At 34.8% G+C, this 25201-nt stretch overlaps 1 protein-coding gene across 2 annotated transcripts in view; it reads left to right on the plus strand.

The window, feature by feature from the left end:
- The window catches only part of LOC145255600 (ERO1-like protein alpha), a 116391-nt gene that overhangs the window by 64034 nt on the left and 27156 nt on the right, over positions 1–25201 (plus strand). For both annotated transcript variants that reach the window (XM_080114086.1, XM_080114087.1), the window contains exons 7-8: positions 11341–11461; positions 11703–11746. In XM_080114086.1, the coding sequence (XP_079970212.1) occupies positions 11341–11461; positions 11703–11746 (165 nt within the window). The remainder of the gene's footprint in view (positions 1–11340; positions 11462–11702; positions 11747–25201) is intronic.

A 25201-nucleotide genomic window follows, 5' to 3' on the forward strand; every position in this document is an offset into this window, starting at 1 on the left:
CTCACACACACCCACACACACAAACATTCTGACTTTTATAGATATAATAGATAGATTATGCTAGATATATTCCATATGTCTGGATACCCTATATACAAATTTTCTAATCTGTAGATAAAAAATTTGTTGAATATTTTCAACCCTTATCCTCGAGTGGCGTCTGGGCCTTGATAAGTAGTAATGCGTATTTAGCAAAATATAAATATATATATATATAACAAATTTACTGAATTTCCATTACTAACGATTACTGTATTGTCCAATTGACTACTGCGCTTTTCAACCCTTATCCTCGAGTGGCCTCTGGGCCTTGAGAAGTAGTAATTACTAACGATTACTATATTGACCAATTGACTACTGCACTTTTTAACCCTTATCCTCGGGTGGCCTCTGGGCCTTATTGTCCAATTGACTACTGTGGACTTTTTAACTCTTATGCTCGAGTGGCCTCTGGGCCTTGATAAGTGGAAATGACTAAGTAACAAAAAATAGGTATATAACAAATTTACTGAATTTCCATTACTAACGATTACTATATTGTCCAATTGACTACTGTGCACTTTTCAATCCTTATCCTCGAGTGGCCTCTGGGCCTTGATAAATGGTAATGCGTATGTAACAAAATATACATATATATAACAAATTTACTGAATTTCCATTACTAACGATTACTATATTGTCCAATTGACTACTGCACTTTTAAACGCTTATCCTCGAGTGGCCTCTGGGCCTTGATAAGTGGTAATACCATCGAGTGGCCTCTGGGCCTTAATAAGTGGTTGTGCCTAAGTAACAAAAAATAGGTATATTACAAATATCCCGCATTTCCATTACAACCGACTACTACGGTGCACTTTTCAATCCTTATCCTCGAGTGGCCTGTGGGCTTTGATAAGTGGTAATGCGTATTTAACAAAATATTAATATATATATAACAAATTTACTGAATTTCCATTACTAACAATTACTATATTTTGTCCAATTGACTACTGCACTTTTCAACACTTATCCTCTAGTGGCCTCTGGGCCTTGATAAGTGGTAATGCCTATATAAACAAAATATAAATATATATATAACAAATTTCCCGACTTTCCATTACTAAGTATTACTATGTTGTCCAATTAACTACTGCCATTTTCAACCCTTATCCTCGGGTGGCCTCTGGGCCTTATTGTCCAATTGACTACTGTGCACATTTAACTCTTATCCTCGAGATGTATCTGGGCCTTGATAAGTGGAAATGCCTAAGTAACAAAAAAATAGATATATAACAAATTTCCCGAATTTGACTACTGTGCACTTTTCAACTCTTATCCTCGAGTGGCCTCTGGGCCTTGATAAGTGGTCATATATATTTTTTACAAAATAACAAAATAGGTTGGAGTCGCTGAATAACTCATCCTCCCGTTAAAGCGGTTCCATCCTCTTTCCCCAATTTGACTACTGTGCACTTTTCAACTCTCGTCCTCGAGTGGACTATGGGCCTTGATAAGTGGTAATACATATTTTATGAAAAATATATCTATATATATATATATATATATATATATATATATATATAACAAAATAGGTTGGAGTTGCTGAATAACTCATCCTCCTGTTAAAGCGGTTCCATCCTCTTTCCCAAATTTGACTACTGTGGACTTTTTAACTCTCATCCTCGAGTGGCCTATGGGCCTTGATAAGTGGTAATATATATTTAAAAATAAATATAGATATAAATATATATATACCAAAATAGGTTGGAGTTGCTGAATAACTCATCCTCCTGTTAAAGCGGTTCCATCCTCTTTCCCAAATTTGACTACTGTGGACTTTTTAACTCTCATCCTCGAGTGGCCTATGGGCCTTGATAAGTGGTAATACATATTTTTTTATAAATATATATATATATATACCAAAACAGGTGTGAGTCGCTGAATAATTCATCCTCCTATTAAAGCGATTAAATCCTCTATCCCAAATTTGACTACTGTGCACTTTTAAACTCTCATCCTCGTGTGGCCTCTGGGCCTTGATAAGTGGTAATATATAGTTTGTACAAAAAAATATATATATATATATATATATATATATATATATATATATATAACAAAATAGGTTGGAGTGGCTGAATAACTCATCCTCCCGTTAAAGAGGTTCCATCCTCTTTCCCGAATTTGACTACGGTCCACTTTTCAACTCTCATCCTCGAGTAGCCTATGGGCCTTGATAAGTGGTAATATATATTTTTTAGTAAATATAGATATAAATATATATATAACAAAATAGGTTGGAGTCGCTGAATAACTCATCCTCCCGTTAAAACTGTTCCATCCTCTTTCCCGAATTTGATTACTGTGCACTTTTCAACTCTTATCCTCGAGTAGCCTATGGGCCTTGATAAGTGGTAATATATTTTTGTTATAAATATAGATATATATATATATATATAAAAAATAGGTTGGAGTCGCTGAATAACTCATCCTCCCGTTAAAGCGGTTCCATCCTCTTTCCCGAATTTTACTACTATGCACTTTTCAACTCTCATCCTCGAGTGGCCTATTGTCCTTGATAAGTGGTAATATATATTTTTTAATAAAAGTATATATATATATATATATAACAAAATAGGTTGGAGTCGCTGAATAACTCATCCTCTCGTTAAAGCGGTTCCATCCTCTTTACCGTATTTTTTATACAGTGCACTATTCAACTCTCATCCTCGAGTGGCCTATTGTCCTTGATAAGTGGTAATATATATTTTTTAATAAATATAGATATAAATATATATATAAAAAAATAGGTTGGAGTCGCTGAATAACTCATCCTCCCGTGAAAGCGGTTCCATCCTCTTTCCCGAATTTGACTACTGTGCACTTTTCAACTCTAATCCTCGAGTGTCCTATGGGCCTTGATAAGTAGTAATATATATTTTTTACAAAATATATACATACATATATATAACAAAATAGGTTGGAGTCACTGAATAATTCATCCTCCTCTTAAAGCGGTTCCATCATCTTTGCCGAATTTGACTACTGTGCACTTTTAAACTCTCATCCTCGTGTGGCCTATGGGCCTTGATAAGTGGTAATATATATTTAAAAATAAATATAGATATAAATATATATATACCAAAATAGGTTGGAGTCGCTGAATATCTCATCCTCCCGTTAAAGCGGTTCCATCCTCTTTCCCAGATTTGACTACTGTGCACTTTTCAACTCTAATCCTCGAGTGTCCTATGGGCCTTGATAAGTAGTAATATATATTTTTTACAAAATATATACATACATATATGTAACAAAATAGGTTGGAGTCACTGAATAATTCATCCTCCTCTTAAAGCGGTTCCATCATCTTTCCCAGCTTGACTGCTGTGCACTTTTCAACTCTAATCCTCGAGTGTCCTATGGGCCTTGATAAGTAGTAATATATATTTTTTACAAAATATATACATACATATATGTAACAAAATAGGTTGGAGTCACTGAATAATTCATCCTCCTCTTAAAGCGGTTCCATCATCTTTGCCGAATTTGACTACTGTGCACTTTTAAACTCTCATCCTCGAGTGGCCTATAGGCCTTGATAAGTGGTAATATATAGTTTGTACAATATATATATATATATATATATATATTACAAAATAGGTTGGTGTCGCTGAATAACTCATGCTCCCGTTAAAGTTGTTCCATCCTCTTTCCCAAATTTGACTACTGTGACCTTTTGAACTGTCATCCTCGAGTTGCCTATTGGCCTTGATAAGTGCTAATATAGAGAGAAGAGAAACGGGGTGAGAGAGAGAGAAGATAAAGAGGGCGAGAGAGAGACAGAAGAGAATGAGGGGAGAGAGAGAGAGAAGAGAAAGACGGTGTGAGAGAGAGAAGAGAAAGGGGGTGAGAGAGAGAGAAGAGAAAGAGGTAGACAGGGAGAGAGAAGAGGGTAAGAGTGAGTTGAGAATGAGGGTGAAAGAGAGAGAGAGAAGAGAAAGAGGGTGAGAGAGAGAGAAAAGAAAGACGGCGAGAGAGAGAGAAAAGAGAAGAGAAGAGAAAGAGGGTAAGAGAGAGAGAAGAGGGTGAGAGAGAGAAGAGAAAGAGGTAGAGAGAGAAGAGGGTGAGAGAGAGCAGAGAAGAGGGTGAGAGAGAGCAGAGAAAGAGGGTGAGAGAGAAAGAGGGTGAGAGAAGTGAAAGAGGTAGAGAGAGAAGAGGGTAAGAGAGAAAGAGGGTGAGAGAGAGAAGAGGGTGAGAGAGAGAGAGGTAGTGTGAGAGAGAGATAAGAGAAAGAGGTAGAGAGAGAGAGAAGAGGGTAAGACAGAGAGAGAGAGGGGGGTAGTGAGAGAGAGAGATAAGAGAAAGAGGTAGAGAGAGAGAGAGAGAAGAGGGTGAGGGAGAAAGAAGAGGGTGAGAGAGAGCAGAGGGAGAGAGAGAGAGAAGAGAAATAGGTAGAGAGAGAGAGATGAAGGTGAGAGAGAGAGCAGGGAAAGAGGGTGATAGAGAAGAGAAAGAGGTAGAGAGAGAGAGAGAGAAGGGTGAGAGAGAGCAGAAAAAGAGGGTGAGAGAGAGAGAAAGAGGGTCAGAGAGAGAGAGAAGAGAAAAAGGTGTACACAGAGAGTGAGAGAGAGAAGAGGGTAAGAGAGAGAGAGAGAAGAGGTTGAGAGAGAGAGAGAGATAAGAGAAAGAGGTAGAGAGAGAGAAGCGGGTGAGAGAGAGAGAAGAGGGTGCGAGAGAGAAGAGAAAGAGGTAGAGAGAGAGAAGCGGGTGAGAGAGAGAGAAGAGGGTGCGAGAGAGAAGAGAAAAAGGTAGAGAGAGAGAAGCGGGTGAGAGAGAGAGAAGAGGGTGCGAGAGAGAAGAGAAAAAGGTAGAGAGAGAGAAGAGGGTGAGAGAGAGAGAAAGAGGATGAGAGAGAGAAGAGAAAGAGAGAGAGAGAAGAGGGTGATAGAGAAAGAGAGTGAGAGAGAGAAGAGAAAGAGAGAGAGAGAGAAAGAGGGTGAGAGAAGAGGGTAAATGTGCATCTTTTTTTATAGTAGGTAATGCTTGGGAGACTGTGCACATTGCCTCCTCCCCCCTCCCCCCTACAAAAGCGGTTCCATTCATAAGAAAACAAACTCGTATAAAAGTAATTTTCGTGTATTTAAGCGGCCTCATACTGATAGCGAGAGAGAAATATGGTGATAGAGAGAGTTAGGAAAGGTGTAGAGATAGAAGAGAGTGAGAGAGAGAGAGAAAGACGGCGAGAGAGAGAGAGAAAGACGGCGAGAGAGAGAGAGAGAGAGAGAGAAGGGAAAGAGGGTGAGAGAGAGAGTAGATAAAGAGGGTGAGAGAGAGAAAGAGAAGAGAAAAAGGTCTAGAGAGAGAGAGAGAAGAGAGTGAGAGAGAGAGAGAGAGAGAGAGAGAGAAATATGGTGAGTCGAGTTGATCCTCTCTCTCTCTCACTCTCTTCTCTCTCTCTCTCTCTCTCTCTAGACCTTTTTCTCTTCTCTTTCTCTCTCTCACCCTCTTTATCTACTCTCTCTCTCACCCTCTTTCCCTTCTCTCTCTCTCTCTCTCTCGCCGTCTTTAGAGAGAAGAGAAACAGGGCGAGAGAGAGAGAGAGAAGATAAGAGAAGGGAAAGAGGGTGAGAGAGAGAGTAGATAAAGAGGGTGAGAGTGAGAAAGAGAAGAGAAAGAGGTCTAGAGAGAGAGAGAGAGAAGAGAGTGAGAGAGAGAGAGAAATATGGTGATAGAGAGTTAGGAAAGGTGTAGAGATAGAAGAGAGTGAGAGAGAGAGAGAAAGACGGCGAGAGAGAGAGAGAAAGACGGCGAGAGAGAGAGAGAGAGAGAGAAAGACGGCGAAAGAGAGAGAGAGAGAGAGAAAGACGGCGAGAGAGAGAGAGAGAAAGTGGAAAATGTGCAAGCGACCTAATTTTCGTTTACATAAGCGGCCTGATACTGATACCCCCCCTCCCCCTTCAAGTTAACAGAGTTAGAATGTATAAACAAAATGGCTAATCTTTGTTTACATGTAAATTACAAAGAGCAAAGTCATCTTCGCCGGCAAAAAACTTCGAGCAAAAATAAAAACATTTTCCCTACGTCAATTTTCGTGTAATTTTGGTTTTTTTTTTATTTTTGGAGTGCGATAATTACGTTGGTAATAACGGTTCGAGTCGAAAACTAATATTTAACTGTGTTATAGTATCAATTTCTCCTCCGAAGGCAGTTTTAACGTACCTCAGCTGCAGCCGACATTTTACTGAGCTGACGTCACGTCACGTGACACTTAATGAATAACGTTATAATGACAGGATTTTTGGGGCCCCCCCTGGGAGAAAAATGATAAGTTCACCCCCTTGTAATTGTCCGTTTGACGTGAAATTTTGATATTTGTCATGCGGGTGATCAAGGTGCAATATGATACATAATTTGTCAACTTTGGTTGTGTCTGTCAAAAGTTTGAGCTGACGTCACGTCATGTGACACGTATTGAATAACATTGGATCATTCAAGAATTACGTAATAAAAAGCATTACAATGACAGTTTTTTTTGGGCCCCCCTTGGAGATAACTGATACGTTAACCCCTTTCTCCTCGTCCGTTTGACGTGAAATTTCGATATTTGTCATCCGGGATAGGGGCCTTCGATATGATACCAAATTTATCAAGTCTAGTTGTGTCTTTCAAAAGTTTTAGCGTTACAAACAAACATACAAACTCACAGACGTTTGCCTTTTATATATATAGATGACCATTCTCCATAGTATGAGTGAAAATAGTGTCGAGCATCTCAAACCAACTAATAAAAATGACTACAGATTTCTATTCGCACCACAACAGTACAGTAAAAACAGGCGTTCTAATCGGGTGTAGCAACGAACATCTAAACCTAAATGAGGAATTTGAATACGTTGAATGCACCTTCAAAACTCTACAATACCCTCCATATTTCATATTAAACTCAAAGAAAAGCTTTCCAAAATTTATTAAGAACATGATAAAGGCAGCTCCCAAAAATTAACCCGACATTTAACAGAAATAGATCAAATAATATTAACAATCCCATCTACACAAGATTAAACGGAATGGCCATCAAAATATCTCAAGTGATGTCATCAACAATTATGGATGTAGTCTGGAAGTCTAAATCCAACACCATGTCTAAAGTCAAGGCTGGTGTATACTTCATTCCCTTGATCTTGATTGTGATAAAATCTACTTTGTCTAAAGTAAAGGCTGGTGTATACTTCATTCCCTTGATCTTGATTGTGATAAAATCTACTTTGTCTAAAGTCAAGGCTGGTGTATACTTCATTCCCTTGATCTTGATTGTGATAAAATCTACTTTGTCTAAAGTAAAGGCTGGTGTATACTTCATTCCCTTGATCTTGATTGTGATAAAATCTACTTTGTCTAAAGTCAAGGCTGGTGTATACTTCATTCCCTTGATCTTGATTGTGATAAAATCTACTTTGTCTAAAGTAAAGGCTGGTGTATACTTCATTCCCTTGATCTTGATTGTGATAAAATCTACTTTGTCTAAAGTAAAGGCTGGTGTATACTTCATTCCCTTGATCTTGATTGTGATAAAATCTACTTTGTCTAAAGTAAAGGCTGGTGTATACTTCATTCCCTTGATCTTGATTGTGATAAAATCTACTTTGTCTAAAGTAAAGGCTGGTGTATACTTCATTCCCTTGATCTTGATTGTGATAAAATCTACTTTGTCTAAAGTAAAGGCTGGTGTATACTTCATTCCCTTGATCTTGATTGTGATAAAATCTACTTTGTCTAAAGTCAAGGCTGGTGTATACTTCATTCCCTTGATCTTGATTGTGATAAAATCTACTTTGTCTAAAGTCAAGGCTGGTGTATACTTCATTCCCTTGATCTTGATTGTGATAAAATCTACTTTGTCTAAAGTCAAGGCTGGTGTATACTTCATTCCCTTGATCTTGATTGTGATAAAATCTACTTTGTCTAAAGTCAAGGCTGGTGTATACTTCATTCCCTTGATCTTGATTGTGATAAAATCTACTTTGTCTAAAGTCAAGGCTGGTGTATACTTCATTCCCTTGATCTTGATTGTGATAAAATCTACTTTGTCTAAAGTCAAGGCTGGTGTATACTTCATTCCCTTGATCTTGATTGTGATAAAATCTACTTTGTCTAAAGTCAAGGCTGGTGTATACTTCATTCCCTTGATCTTGATTGTGATAAAATCTACTTTGTCTAAAGTCAAGGCTGGTGTATACTTCATTCCCTTGATCTTGATTGTGATAAAATCTACTTTGTCTAAAGTCAAGGCTGGTGTATACTTCATTCCCTTGATCTTGATTGTGATAAAATCTACTTTGTCTAAAGTCAAGGCTGGTGTATACTTCATTCCCTTGATCTTGATTGTGATAAAATCTACTTTGTCTAAAGTCAAGGCTGGTGTATACTTCATTCCCTTGATCTTGATTGTGATAAAATCTACTTTGTCTAAAGTCAAGGCTGGTGTATACTTCATTCCCTTGATCTTGATTGTGATAAAATCTACTTTGTCTAAAGTCAAGGCTGGTGTATACTTCATTCCCTTGATCTTGATTGTGATAAAATCTACTTTGTCTAAAGTCAAGGCTGGTGTATACTTCATTCCCTTGATCTTGATTGTGATAAAATCTACTTTGTCTAAAGTCAAGGCTGGTGTATACTTCATTCCCTTGATCTTGATTGTGATAAAATCTACTTTGTCTAAAGTAAAGGCTTGTGTATACTTCATTCCCTTGATCTTGATTGTGATAAAATCTACTTTGTCTAAAGTCAAGGCTGGTGTATACTTCATTCCCTTGATCTTGATTGTGATAAAATCTACTTTGTCTAAAGTCAAGGCTGGTGTATACTTCATTCCCTTGATCTTGATTGTGATAAAATCTACTTTGTCTAAAGTCAAGGCTGGTGTATACTTCATTCCCTTGATCTTGATTGTGATAAAATCTACTTTGGTGAAACGCAAAAAAAATCTGGACAGGAGACTTTATAAACACGAGACATAAAGACCAATAAAGCACTCAACATTTTCTCTCATATTAAGGAGTATATGTGCAGATGCCTTTTTGAACCGATATGCAAAAAGATTACAAAAAAAAAGATCAACAAGAATAAATTAGTTTTCTCCTAGCAATTCTAGTCAACCTTATTTTTTTTTAAATGTAAAAGTCTGTTAAAATATGAGAATATCTTCAAACTCTTTTATTATTATTTTATTCAGGTGGAATACTATTCTCATTGTGATAAGAACCGTAATGTAATTAATCTGTTTTATTAATTACTAGCAGGGGGGGGGGGTACCCGGTGTTGCCTGGGTGTTTGGAGGTGTGTGTGTGTGGGGGGGGTAAATCAAAACAAAATGGAAAATAAAGAATAAGAGAACGATGTAAAAACTTCTTTAAAAAATCGGAAAAACAAAAAAAAAAACGTAATAGAAAAAAAACGAACGAAAAATGCTGTAAATAAACCTGTTTCAATATTAAAACTTTAAAAATCAAAAAAAAATATATATATGTCGGCTCGACTGTGCAATCTTAAGATAACGTCACTGCTTCTATAACAGCTGGTCTATGACCGTGTGAGTGAAATTAGGTAATTTCTTTTTCAAGAAAGAATGTTTTTTGCGCATGAGTGTTTGGCTAAATTGTCATGAAGAAACGATTTTTTGTTACCCCTCTCTGTAGGAAGGAAAAAGTGCCCAGTTGAGGGTGAAGGAATTAATGTTTTTGGCTAATTTTTCGATATTTGTCGTCTGAAGGGTTAAGCTTCAAAATGATACTGATCTCGTGAAAATCCGTCGCCTCTATCGAAAGTTTTTGCGAGATATACATACATACATACATACATACATTTTAAACAGATTTTTTGCCCTTTATATTATAGACTAGGGGGGGGAGTATCCGGTGTTGGCCGGGTGTTTGGAGGTGTATGTGTTAAAAAAAAAAATGTTGGCCGGGTGTTTGGAGGTGTAGAAGAAAAAAAGTTTTAGCAGGAAGGTAGGATTGAACCCCGAAGCCTTGACATGAAGGTGGAAACGAAAAGGGAAAAAAGGCAGCTACCTAACCATCTCGGCCACGAGGGGAGAGGAATTGATAAGTGTCTTACATTAACCTTTATAAAGCGAAATTAACAGGTGTGAGAAAGTTAAGTCACATGTTTGACCTAGTTTTGCGCTGCAAGCCAGTTACCGTTTCCCTTGCTTTTCAAAGACGCGGCGAGCTGGTAAAAGTCGGGCAAATTAAATACCCACACGACCCTCGTTAAGTCGTAGATATTATCATTTAGACGTGATATAAAAAGTTTTAAGAATGAGCGGCGGCCTCAAGAACCCGCCGGAAAAAAGCCTTTTGCAGACATACACAAAAAGCGAACATACATACACACACACACATTTTCGCTTTTATATATATACTAGCGTTGCCCGGGTGTTTGGAGGTGTGTGTGGAAACTCCGGGGGGGGGGTTAAAAAAAAAAAAAAGAAAGTATGAGGATCGAACCCGAACCCTTGAGGCGAAGTTGTAAATTAAAGTGTGAAAAAAAAAACGTGACGTTAACCATTGCCCCCACCGCGAGATGCTAACGGAAACACGTTTGAATTTATTTAATTACTTGGATTTGGCAGGTGCCCGTTTTAATGAGTTAATGAGGTCAAGTTTGACTGCGGGATTTTTATTTTCCCAAGATGTTATAGGAAAAAGACTAACCCACATGCGGCGAACGACAAGTGTTGAATATTTATCTTCCCGCAATCGAGCAAATTAAATAGACAGGCGAGCTTTGTTGTTAACTGTGACATATTACGATTTATGTGATATAAAAAGTTTTAAAAAGTTGTGAACCGACCGACCACTTCTCTGAGAAAAGCCTTTTGTAGACGTACAGAAAAAGCGAACATGCATGCATGCATGCATACATACATTTTCGCTTTTATATATATATATATATATATATATATAAGACTCTTCTCTTGGTTGCTCTGCTGGTTAGTAATGACAGAAGTTTTTTTAACTTACTCCATGTTACATAATTATCATTATTGCTCACTAGAAGTTTTCACACAGGCCGTCATCAAAAAAATTCTCTTTGAGAGCAAACTGTGGCGTTCTCTGGAGTCTGAGTGACTAGACTCCTCAGCTTTCTAGTAGTCATCACCTCTTTTGATAACCTTTGCTAATCGATTTGCATTATCGCAGTAGCCATTAACCATTGATTTCTCGTTGGTAGTAAACACTGGAATTTGAGTGGCAATAAGTCTGCCCAAGGTCCTGTTATTAAGATTATTCTTTTAATAAATTACAATAATAATATTTTATTTTTGATTTTTATATTTATTTGGTTTAATTTTTCCAGATGAATTATCAACTGAAATGGAATATGTTGATTTACTCTTGAATCCAGAACGCTACACGGGTTACAAAGGACGTTCTCCTCACCGTATTTGGAATAGTATATATGAGGAAAACTGTTTTAAGTGAGTATAAAGAGGATTCTAAGTTTTTTCTTCTTTTTTTTTTTTCACAAAAATCAGAAATTACTACAGTAGATTAATTTGTCCCATCACGGCTTGAAAAATCAAACAAAACTAGTTGATAAAATTTGGAAGCCATTTTTTGAAAACTAAAAACTTTAATATAATCTTTTGTACTTGTAATATACTGAATTTATTTTTTTTTTTTCTTATAAATTGAAATTTTAATTTGCTTTAATTGCAGGCCTCAAACATCGTATGGCTATGGACCAACCAGCCGAAGAACAGGTAAGTTGATTTTAATATTAAAATCAAGTAAGTTCTGTGGCAAGCACTTTGGTTTTCTTCACATTTTATGAATTCTTCCTTTTTTAGCAACGCTAAAAAAAATTTATATACTTTAATTAGAATATTTAGTTATGAATTTTAATTGGAATAATATTTAGTTATGAATTTTAATTGGAATAATATTTAGTTATGAATTTTAATTGGAATAATATTTAGTTATGAATTTTAATTGGAATAATATTTAGTTATGAATTTTAATTGGAATAATATTTAGTTATGAATTTTAATTGGAATAGTATTTAGTTATGAATTTTAATTGGAATAGTATTTAGTTATGAATTTTAATTGGAATAGTATTTAGTCGTAAGTAAAATTGATTTTTTAAACAGTTTGGCACCATTTTTATGTTTTATGCTAAAAAAAAATTTGTTTATTTTATTCTTAATTTATAATCGGTGAAAGAGAAATCACCAAATTATTTTAATAATTTTAATACCAAAGAATCATTTTTTATTAGTTTGTAATTTTATTACTTTCTATCTCTATCTTTAACAAATTTTTTATATGCTTAAAAAAATTGCTTTACAATCAGTATGCAGACATGAGAGAGAGGGATGGGGGATGTTGCTTCAGATAAAAAACGATAGATCACTTTGACTGTCTGTCACCAAGGGAATTTCTAGTTTAAGTCGGATTTTTGATGCACAGAAGCATGAAAATTCACAAAATCATTTATCCCTAATATTTTACAATGATTAAAATTAGAATATATATAAAAGGCCATTTAGTTAAAAAAAAAAAAAAAAAAAAAAATGGGGTATGTTTTTTATGTTATTTTTAAAAAAAAACTTATAAAACATGTAACCAGGTAAGAAAGAAAAATTGTGTAATGTTTTTTATTTTATTTTTTAAAAAACATTTATAAAACATGTATCCAGTTTTTAAAAAGAAATGTGTAATGTTCTTTATTTTATTTAAAAAAAAAAAACAATAATAAAACATGTATTCAGGTTAAAAAGATTGTAATATTTTTTTATTTTATTAAAAAAAAAACAATAACAAAATATGTATTCAGGTAAAAAAAAAAAAAACAATATGCTTTTGATTTACATGAGATTTGAACTTGGGTACAGCAAGTGTAAAAACAATTTAAATCAAACATCTTGGCAAACGGCCACAGTTTAAAAGAACATTCTGTAGACTTACATGAGATTCAAACATGTGTGTTGACATTGTAAAAATAAACCTACTGCCTTAGTAATGAGTACTCTGCCTATTCCTTTATTGTCAAAAATCAAATGTTTCAATTTATGTACAAACTCCAAAATCACATAACGTTTTTTATAGCATTTTAATGTTATTTTGCAAATTGTTTAGATGAAGATTGATAATTTGAATTATTCCGACTATTGTTCTCATCTTTGACCTTATTCTTACAATGTTTCGACAATATAATCGACAACCTTCTTCAGCTATGTCTTGTTGAACTCGGCAATCTACAGAATTCCAAATGAAACTCTGTATTTGATCTACAGGGGTAGCTTGCTCTTGTTCCGCAAAACCATTGCACAATGGATAAAAGTGTAACATGGTGCATATGAGTGTGTGAGAAAATATCAGCAGCAGTGAAGGATAGCTGGCAAAAAAGGCATATGCAAATTAGGAAGTGTGTGCGAAGAGAAAAAAGTGCAGCACATGCTCGGGCGGGGGGGGGGGGACAAAGCGTTGAAGAAAATGGATGTGTAAATAGTGAGGACAAGAATGGATTAGTTGTGACTGACATTTGGTTGGATGAAAGAGAAACACGGCCTGGTAAAATGAACATGTGGCTACAAGAGTCTTTTAAGTGATGCCGAAAGTAACGATAATAAATGTTTTTGTTAAAAAGAAGATTTTATTTAATTGCAATTTTATTTTTGCGAATGACTAAAGTAAAGTGTAACAGCCACATTACAAAAGTGCTAAATTACAGTCTTTTGGAAGTTCACTACTCAGCATAAGCGATACTAAGAATAAAATCACTAATTAAGACTTATACTTGGTCATGGCTGACAGAACAAGAGCAAGTTGTCCCTGTAGATTAAATAAAGGATTCTGTTCGATATGACTTACAGATTCCCAAGTTCAACATGATGCACCTGGAGGTCAGAGGTTACATAGGTTGAAACGTTGTCAGATTAACATCCAACCAGCAGTAGTCTGAATAATCTAAATGCTCCAAATTCCTAATATGATATCGCATTTTAATTGATATTTTAAGGTCGTTCGAGGTCGTGTCACGTTTGTTTAACCCTTTACCACCAAATTGTATTTCAAGTCGCCTTTTAAAAAAACAATATTTCTTACTCTTATGGCTTGTCATCTCAACTGGTCTTCAAAACAATGGTCAATGCATGGTTCAACAAGTGAGTGAAGGGTTTATGTTAATGTGTCAGTTGCATACTAACTTCCGTCACGTGTGAGTTTCATGATTAAAAAAATTTCATTGGCAAAAAAAAATTCTGGTGGTAAAGGGTTCTTGATAAATTGAAAAAAATTGTGCCGCCATAAAATCATGTCAACCTCTAAAAAGCTGTCACTGACAAGTGATGATTGGTGTTTTATCTGTTGCATTGTGGGAGGTTGATCATTGAATTCTCAATACAGGTAATACTAAAAATCAAATGACATAGATATAGAATATTTTGTCTTATTTTTATATATTATGATAATACCATAGTATCTTTAACATACGTACACGTGTCATGGTTTCCAGATTATGGATTATTCGATCGGGAGATCCTGTTTATTAAAAAAGAGGATAGAAGGTGATAAGATACTACGAACATTAAATCATTATTATATACATACGCTAATTTAATGTTCGTAGTATGTTATTGTCTTCTATCCTTTTTTTGTAATAAAGAGGATCTCCTGATCACCAAAGACGCAGTGTAAAAAAAATAAAAAAAAAAAAAATTGCTTTTGGGCCATACATGAAACTAAAATATACCTTCTTGGCCTTCTGGCTATGATCCAAGGGTGTTCTGTCTAAACTTTAACTCTTTATGACCTGGTTGAACTAATTCGTTCAGTTGTAAATAAATGAATACAATTAAGATTAATTTTTGGCATTTATAATTTTATTACAATTTAAGACATATGACCACTGCATATATGGCGTAATCCAGAGGTCCAATTTTCACAACTCTGCGCATTAAATTAGGCTGTATTTTGACAATAACACATCGAATGCTGCCATCCAAGTGGTCTATTGTGTCTAGTTATCAGCATAGACATGGGACTTTACATCCCAAAAAATAATCTAATGGAGTTAAATTGCACGAACAAGGTGGCCAGTTGACAGGTCCATTTCATGAAATTATTCATTCATTAAATATTTCTTTCGGTAAATTGGTCATATCACAAGCTGTCCTGCTGAAATCACATGAATTGCCAAACCAAGCTAAACTCAACAACAGACAGTTGTCAATTTAAGGTTCGTCGCCCTTAAATAACGAAAACCCTAGAAATAGTTAAAAAAAAAAAAAAAAAAAAATTGAGATTAACTAATTTATGCAATTTATAACCTTTATTTAATTTTATTTTCAAATTTTTTGTATGGTGGGTTAAATTGAAAAGTTGGTACTATATTTTTTTTTTTTTTTTTTTTTAATTTTATGGGGTTAATTTATGCAAATGGTTGTTTCAATTCAATTGTGGACTCATATTTCTGTGTCTTTTAAATGTTTTTATCAATATTATGACTTAGTTGTATGATTTATTTGTAAGCCGGAAAAGGTTTTTATGAATTGTCCAAAAGGTCCACATGTGGTTTGTCAATGTGTTGTATTGCAGGGGTTCATATCAGAGGCACATATAACGGGGTACTCAGAACAGGGATAAGATTTATATACTGAGGGAGAGACATTTATAACAGAGCTGAGAGAGATGCGAAATCATTATTGAAGGAACGTGTAATACATTTCTTTTACATCAGAGGCGAAATACTTCACTTATGATGGAGGAGGGGACAGACAATACTTGGATGATATACACATTTACCTTTTCAGTTGGTCGAATGATGACACGAATACAAACGGTTACAAAATGTAGATGGTGATTTCTTTATTCATCAGCCAGCCAATTGATGTCAGGAATTCAAGCTTGTATGGCTACATGGTCTATTCTCCTCCTCCTTCGCCTCTAAGAGAATCAGCTCCACTAAGTCGCTGTCAGACTCTCGTCTGTGACTGTGATTCTCTGATTCTCTAACTCCAAATCCCATCTCAATATATTGAGAATCTTCTTTGTTTGTGACGTCAAAGGTGTGCTGTTAACCAACGTGACTAAATTTCACATGGATTTTACATATGTCTGTCCAAACACACTTTTGGCAAACAATTCCCAATTTTAATTGTTCAATATCTAACCAATTTTTAATCATTATCTATAAACTTGCATCGTCTATTCTTTTAACTGACATATTTGATATCCAGTTATTTCTAAAAGAATGGACAATTGCTCTTTTTCTGACATAAATAATATTTAGTTATTTCTAAAAGAATTAACAATCGACTGCATTCCTAGGATTTCAATTTCCATTATCTTTTAACACTTGCCTACAGGGTTCGATTCTAGCCTTTTCCTAATATCATTTTGACTTATCTAGTCTGCCTTCTTACATGAGGAGGGAACAGCCCTTATGTAACAAATGTCTCCACTGCTCTCTCTCTCTCTCAGGATCGTTGCTCACATATGATGTTTTGTTCTCGCGTGAAGACACAATAACTGTTATCTCGGAGCAGGGGAAGCAACTCTGCCTTTACAGAAAAGAGTTATTTCCTTTTGTCTATGTTATTATCCCAACAAGCAGATTTAGTCCAATCCCCTTGCTCCCTATTCCTCGCCCTCCCTATTGTCCAGACCTTGCTTCCTGTAACTTTTAGTTATTTCCTAAGCTAAAGGAAAACTTTAGAGGATGTTATGAAACAATTGAGGAGATGAAAGCTGCTGTGACGAGGGTCGTTGATATGCTCACACAAGAGGACTTTCTTGGGGCTTTCCAGAAGTTGGTGGAACGGTACAACAGGTGCATTGCAGCCGGAGGAGATTACTTCAAAGAGGTTTCATGTGTGTACTATCAATAAAAGTGTCCAATGTCTGGAAACTTATTGAAGGCACCTTATCTATAAATATAAAAGCGAAAATGTATGCTTGTATGTGTGTTCGCTTTTTCTGTATGTCTACAAAAGGCTTTTTTCAGAGAAGCGGTCGGTCGCTTCACAACTTTTTAAAACTTTTTATATCACATATAAATCGTAATATCTCACAGTTAACAACAAAGCTCGCCTGTCTATTTAATTTGCTCGATTTCGGGAAGATAAATATTCAACATTTGTCGCTCGCCGCATGTGGGTTAGTCTTTTTCCTATAACATCTTGGGAGGAAAAAAAGTGTTCCGTAGTAAATGAAATACTATCCCGCAGTCAAACTTGACCTCATTAACTCATTAAAACGGGCACCTGCCAAATCCAAGTAATTAAATAAATTCAAGCGTGTTTCCGTTAGCATATCGCGGTGGGGCAATGGTTAACGTTGCACTTTTCTTTTTTTTCACACTTTAATTTATAACTTTGCCTCAAGGGTTCGGGTTCGATCCTCATACTTACCTACCAAAACATTTTTTTAACCCCACCCCCCACCCCTGGAGTTTCCACACACACCTCCAAACACCCAGGCAACGCCGGGTACCCCTCGCTAGTATCTATATAATTATAAAACTCAAGTGACCTTGTAACATCCAGTTTACGACTTCTGTGTGTGCATGTGTACACAAACAGAAATCTACATATTTGGCCTTTTGGCCACGATCAAAGTGTAGTATCTGTTCTTCAGATGTGGCACTTCCATTTCTCGTCCTCTTTCAGTGGAGGAGAAATCCTTCACGACTGAGACAATTATTATTTTTGTACCTTTTCTACACGTTAAAAAACAACCCTGGTGTCTGTGTACCGTGGGGAGGCATTGTAAATAGGTACACAAACATAAACCCATAACAGCGTAAATAATCAACTCCACAATAAAACGTATTGTTTTACTGTGTACATTTTCAGTGTCCCAATTGTTTGTTTTTCGCGTTTAAATCATCCAAATAAAAAAAATTGTTAATACTTTCTGCATTTTTTTTTTTTTTGTTACATCGTTCATTTCCGCATTGTCTTAATTAGTTTTATTGACCTTATTATTAACATATAAATTAAATATTTGACCCAATGGGTCATGAATGTTTGTTTAAGATAAATGAAAAAAAAAAAGTTACATTTTATTTTCATTCTCTATTTAAAAAAGCCATTCTTAACATGAGGAGAGTGTTAACTATTCTGTACTTTCAACTAACAATTTCATTTAAAAAAGATATATCAAAATTTGAATTTAACTTCAAGTATTATGGTATCTGTTCAGTGGACATTTACCTATAAGTATGGCAAACCACTTATAATTCAATGGCTGTAAGTTTTTTTTTCAAAAATAACCAATTATAAACAGAACGACCCATAGAAATCTATATTCTTTCATAGAAATGTTTCTGTTATGTCACAAAAAAAAACTGTTTTCTTTATGTCACAAGTATCACACCCATTAATTTTATAGCTAATATAACATACTGACCAAACGGGTTACGCATAGTCTAGTGTGTGTATATATATATATATATATATATAATTTTGTGAATATTTGTGAATTATTCCACGGATTTCAGCTTTTTGGATTATTTTGGACCATCTTCCAATTACACGATTTCCTTGGATTTTACTTGTGTGAATGGAAATTTAATTAACTTTCTTGGATTTACATTTTTGGATTTTACCATCATTGGATACTTTACCTTTCACCAGACTATCCATTCACGTGTAATCACCCTTTTCTTCACCATATTCCCTCTGTTTCACTTTTTGTTATCAAGTAAGATCTTTGACTTACTTGCAGTTTCATCAAATACTTTTGCATGCAAAATCCAATCCCGCATTTTGCTAATTCCTACCCTCTGATAAGAAAGAAAGTATTTCTTCGAAACTCCGCGGATTAAGGACTATCCACTTATTAGTGTTTCATTTTCAGATTAAATATGTTTTTAACTCTTTTTCAAAGTGTTTTTTAACATGTTTTATTAACTACTTGCTGTTATATATATATATATATATATATTTATTTATTTATGGGCTGATTCATGAAATGGGTAGTTTCAATTAAATAGTCAACTGTTCATATTTCTGTGTTTTATTTAGTTGTTTTTGTGATGTAATGTGTGCGTTTATTTTCAGAAACATAAAATATACTTGTAGATGGATTGGGGTCTATAGTTTTTAGTTTTACATGCAGTTCAAAATTTATAAATATGTACTACTTTATTCTTAGTACCAGTAACAAAAAATTTAAGTTATAAACAAAGATGAAAAAGACATAATTAAAGGAATCGTTTTTGGTATCAAAAAATAGGCACAAAATTTTTTCGATAACCCAAAGTTTCAATTTTTTTTTTTTTATTCCAATCGTCCAAAGACTAATAATTATACACAATCACAACACTGAGTGATTATTTCTTTAAAAAGTTTTTTTATAAAAATACTTGACATGAGTCATCCATCAACTGACAATATTAAACTTCCACGTTAAGATTTTGTTGCTTAGAAGCGCTGGTTGAGTTTGAATTAAATAAGATATATATTATATACGTTCGAAGCCAGACCAACGCATTGCTACAAAATAAACAAATATTTATTTTGTTAGAAATTTATGTTAAAGTTCATAAATATATTTCGACGGAAACCGTCATCTTCAGTATGGGTTTTTTTTTTTTTTGCCATGTTGTTGTTGGAGCAAAGAATTAGCCGTTTGTTGTTTCTACGGTAGTTTTTTTTTTTTTTTTTTTAAGTCGCTGAACGGTACATTAAGATTTTGTTCCTGAAGATGGTTTCCGTTGAAATATATTTATGGACTTTAACATAAATTTCTAACAAAATAAACATCTGTTTATTTTGTAACAGTGCATTGGGTCTGACTTTAAACGTATATAATACGTATCTTATTTAATATTAAACTTTTATTAAGTTTTAACTTATGACTGAATGTATATGCTACACGCCGAACTTGCATAGAGTTCACCAACTGCAGCAGTTATGCTTTTCCATTGTCAAATAGATATAAAAAGCAAAACGCTGACTGTGGAATGGAAGGATCTGTGGTAAAGGTTATCTCCTCTAGATCAGCCGTGTTCTTTTTATGCCCATGCATATTAACAGGGTAACCCGAGAAAAATGTGGCTCCTCACCATGCATGAACATTCATTCATAACGAAGAAGTTATATTTTGCACGTTGCATAGTATTGGGATGCTTAGAGACCAGTTAGGAATACAAGCAGCATGAAATGAATCCACCCTTTTCAGAAAATGCACAGAATTTATCTCCAATACCTGCAATACTATAGGCGCTTCCCTCTAACCCAAAGTGCTAGGAAGTAGGAAAGAGAAAAGAAACAAACGATAATATAACAAAAGAAATAGAAAATAGGATTTATTAGTAAACAATAGACAGGAATTTGTTTCTTAACGCAGACAAAAAAGAGCTGAGGGTAGAGTGTGATGAATAACTGTAAAGGACGAATCAAACAATTGATCTGAGATATATTTAGATTTGGTTTAACTTTGGATTAACAATGGGTTTTATGATGCTGGGAGGGGTGGAATGGGTTATGGGCAATCATAAGTTAGGTTTGATAACAGTTGGAGTTAACAAGTAATGAGTTGGAGTTTGGAGTCTGAGTAAGATATTTGGTCACTCGGAGTTCCTACAGGATAGTTGAGAGTTGGACACAGAAGAAAGCAGATCATGGCTTGGACCAGGTTGGAAATGTTTTGGGAGATTAAGATGAACTGATGGTAACAAACGAACCCAGCCTTTGCAAGATGTAGATATGGGCCTTAGTGTGTAGAGGGTTGATGACACACTCACCCAGAATCCAACCAATATATTTGTAACGCGTCAAAGTTTGCATTTTCCTTTTGTTTCCTGTGTATCATTTTATACTTGTTAGCCCATGCGCTCCCCTTGACAGCTACCAGCATAAAAACTTTTTTTTCTTTTTTTTTTTTTTTACAAAGGAGTCACCACTTATCAAGGCTTGGAGACCACTCGAGGATAAGGGTTAATGAGCGTATAGTAGTCAATGGGAACATGTTGTAGTCATATTTAGTATTGGAAATTTAGTAAATTGAATTACTTAAGGAGACGGCTCATCAAGAATTTGTTTACGTTGGACTTGAAGACAACCATATTGTAGTCTGTTGGAAAACAAAACAGAATTCCACAGGCATTCTGTTCTAAGAAAGAACCTCTGTTCATGGAATCTGTTTAGGTTTAGGCACAGATAAAGAGTGGGGTGAATTATTGATAGTGGTTTCAGATAGATGAGTGTTTTTCTTGGAAGTCAGGCCAGAGGGGACCATAGATTGGAGCTCAAACGAGCGCTTGCCATGAAAATAACAAAGCAAAGATCTGCTCGCAATGTCTCTTCTGTGGGGAAGAGGTTGCAGGGAAGAGAAAAGATGACAATACACCTATAAGACGATAAAAAAAAAAAATCCAACGTTGGGGTTGGCAGGTGTCTGTGGAGCAACATGGTGTCATAACCAAAAAGAATTTGGGGTTAACTGCCCTTAAAAGTTAGAATGGAACTATTGCTAACTGTGTAATAAATGAATTTGTGATTTAAATTTACTCCTCTAGATCCCGTGTTCTCTCTGTTCATGCATATTAACAGGGTAACTTGAGAAGTGTGCGGATCCAGGCTATATTTTGCACGTTGCATAGTGTTGGGATGTTTGGAGACCAGTTGAGAATACATATAGCATGAAAAGGATCTCTCTCCCCCCCACACACACACACATCTTCCAGAAAATGCACAGAATTGATCTCCAATAGTACCAAAAAAAAATTGGAGTTAACTGCCCTAAAAAAAGTTAGAATAATCTGAAATGTTATGCTAAATTTTAAATGTAGCAAAGGTTAGGAAATCAGTATACAAGGGGGTAGGGAGTAGCCACCAAGGTTGAAAAAGGCCATTGCCAAGACTGCTGCAAAAGGTGGGCTCCATCTACCGTGTTAGAAAATCACTCATGCTAGAGAGCATTATGTATATTTACAAAGCCACAATTAGCATACCATGCATGGAATATTATTGCCACATCTGGGCTGGTGCATCTATCACTAGTCTCTCCCTCTTAGACAGAGTCCAAAAAGGAGTTTCAAATCTAATAGGTCCCATACTGTCAACTAAGCTCCGACCCCTGCCCCATCACTGCAATGTTGCATTGCTGTGCCTGTCTAACAAGTATTTTAATGGAATGTGCTCCGATGAACTCCTTATACTTGTATCTCTTTCAAAGTACGTCTTTACAACAAATCCGTTTAACAACAAAATCCCACTCCTTCACTGTTGAGGTCCATAGATGCCAGAAAGCCTTCTACTCTAATAGTTTCTTCTTTTGGACTGCTAGACTTTGGAATTCCCTGTTTGTTTCCTGCTTCCCTGACTATACTAACATGCAGAAGTTTAAATGTAATGTAAACTAACATCTCGTTCTTCTCCTTGCGTAATCCCTTGTAGACATGGTCCCAAATAGTAGCCCTTTACATCCAAGTGACAATATGCCTTGTTTCGGATGAAGAAGAGTTAGAAAAAGAAAAGATCCTAATGCATAGAGATATAAACAGGCAAACTTAGCACAAGTGTAGGACAGGACGATATGTCACCGAACTTGTCTAGACAAACATATCATCGATGATTAAAGGGGAATTTGGCAGGCTACTTTAACGGTCAACCTCTGAAAAGGGAAAAGAAGCTGTTGACTTGTAAGTAAAGCTTTTTATATCGACGATCCACAGACTAAATCGGCTGATGGTTGATTGGCTGATTCAGAAGAATAATCGACTCAAAGTTCACAGCAAAGTTTCAGATAAAAAAAAAAATTTCTAAAATAAAAAATATATATATTTTTATAATATCTACTAAAAACAAATTTCAAAACATTGAAACAATAACATTTTATTCATTATTTTATGCAAACAAATATGGTATAATGCAATTTTTTTTTATCTCTCACTGTCTGCTGTGGAGTTAGTTGCCTGTTCTTCTGATTCACCATCGATTATCCTCAGATGACATGATCTGGGACTCCACACATTAGAAACTCTGACCCCTAACAACAGTGAGATCGGATTAAAGCTAATTGCAAAATTTATAGGTCACACATTTAAACGAGCAATTTCAGACACAGTCAAGCATTGATTTGAACAATTATTTGCATATTTTGTTTTTTTTTGTTTTGTTTTTGTTTTTTTGTTTCGTTTTTGTCTTATTGTTTTCTTTTTTTTTCTCTTTTCAGTTTTATCTTGTGACCTCAATAGTTAACAGTTAATGTTTATTTCTTTATAATATAATAATAATAATAATAATAATAATTTGTTTATTAACCAATTAAAATAAATTCGAATTATTAATTGATAGAAAAACTTTATGCATTACAAAAATCTTACTCTAAAATTGGGAAAATTTCGTTAACACTTTTCAGAAGCCATGGAGTGAATTCTGAAAATTCTTCAAAAATTTCCCCATATATTTTCTTTGTTTTCTATTTATTCTCTAGTTAAAAAACATGAATTTGGTTTATGATTCTTAACTTTCGCACCCCCCCCCCTCCCATTAATTCTCTACAAAAAAATATTAACTAATATTGACATTTTCTTTTTTTATTTAAAAAAAAAAAATGTTTTTTGCAGGAAACAGGAGAGGGGAGAATTCCAAAGTCTAGTTGTGGTTTCCTGGGTAGAGCAGGCAATCAATCAATTTGATTGAAAAATGGACGATTTTCATTGATTTCAATGACAATAAAAGTATTGGAAGTGTGAAACATCCGTTGGTCCTCATTCAATCCTGTGCAATGTTGGGTCTCTCTACTAGTGTGTGTGTATGTATGTATGTATATATATATATAGTTTGTCCGTGTGGATTCATAGCATAATTGTTAAAAGCATCATTTAACAATCAATTATAAATCATGGTCTTGTAGAGATTGAAGGTTCAATCCTTAGTACAGATGAAAACAAACAATAACGTAATAAATTAACACTTTTACCAACCATGGCTAACAGAATAAGAACAATCTACTCCCATGAATTTTTTTTTTTTTTTTTTTTTTTAATGGAAATCACTCCAGACAAGGCATGATAGTACTGGTTAGCACGAGTTTTAAATGAGGGTTTTCTAGAGGTTGAAGGTTCAATCCTTACTACAGGTGATAATATCTAAGAATAACATAATCAATTATCTCTTTTATCTGGTTATAGGCTGACAGAATAGAAACAATCTACTTTCATGGATTAAAAATTTTTATTTGAAATTTTGCACAAGTACACAAAATTGAACAAAATGTACCTAAAAAAAAAAAAAAAAAAAAAAAAAGTCAGAGGTCATCAATGAGAATCGTTGTTTGAGTAATCCAAATTTTTTTGTCAATTTCAATGAGATTTTAAATACAAGCTTTTGTTTTTGTTTTTGATTCAGAAAACGTTTTAATTTTTTACTCTTTTTTTATGCAATTAAGAGAAACAATTTTGCTATTATGTTTCCGAATTCTTTAGATGAGGATTGGTTATACGTATTATTTTGATTCTTTCGACAACTGTTTTCATCTTAAGTGTTATTTTCGGTTAATGTAACCTCCAACCTTCTTCAGATGTATCTTATCGAACTCGACAATGTTTCCGTCGAACTCTAGAATCTGCATGGAATTTCAAATGGAATCCTTTATTAAATCCAAGGATGTAGGGTGCTCTTGTTTTGTCATCCATGACCTGGTAAAAATCCCAAGTAATTCGCAATTGTGTTTTAAGATTCGCCCACGCTGAGTATTGAACTTTCAACCTCAAGAAGAGTATAACTTTATAACTTTATAACTTATAAAGTTATAAGTTATAAAGTTATAACTGAATTTTACCGCAAGGATTCGTTGTGTATGGAATAGCGTACTTGGTAAAATTCAGTTATAAGTTGCACTCTTCCAAAGCTTGAAGGTTCAATCCTCAGTGTGGGCAATACTTAACCGTATTTTAAGAGTTGCCTGTGCTGAAAATTGAAGTTTCAACCTCAAAAAGAGTATAACTTTACAACTGAATTTTACCAAGTATGCCATAGGTCCTTGTACAAGAAGGTCGGAGCTAACATTGACCAAAATGTGAAAATAACAGGCAAGATGAGAACAATAGTCTGAAGAATCCAAATAATATGATTAATTTTGCAATGTTTCGATTCTGAAGAATTCATGCAATATAAAACTCCAGAATTCAACACAATGTTAATTTTATGAAGGGCTGCAAAGTACAAAATCCTTTTTAGTAAAGTAGTTCAACTTAAGGAT

Source organism: Euprymna scolopes, chromosome 31, assembly GCF_053919585.1.
Source record: "Euprymna scolopes isolate OS-2025 chromosome 31, ASM5391958v1, whole genome shotgun sequence".
Lineage (NCBI taxonomy): Eukaryota > Metazoa > Mollusca > Cephalopoda > Sepiida > Sepiolidae > Euprymna > Euprymna scolopes.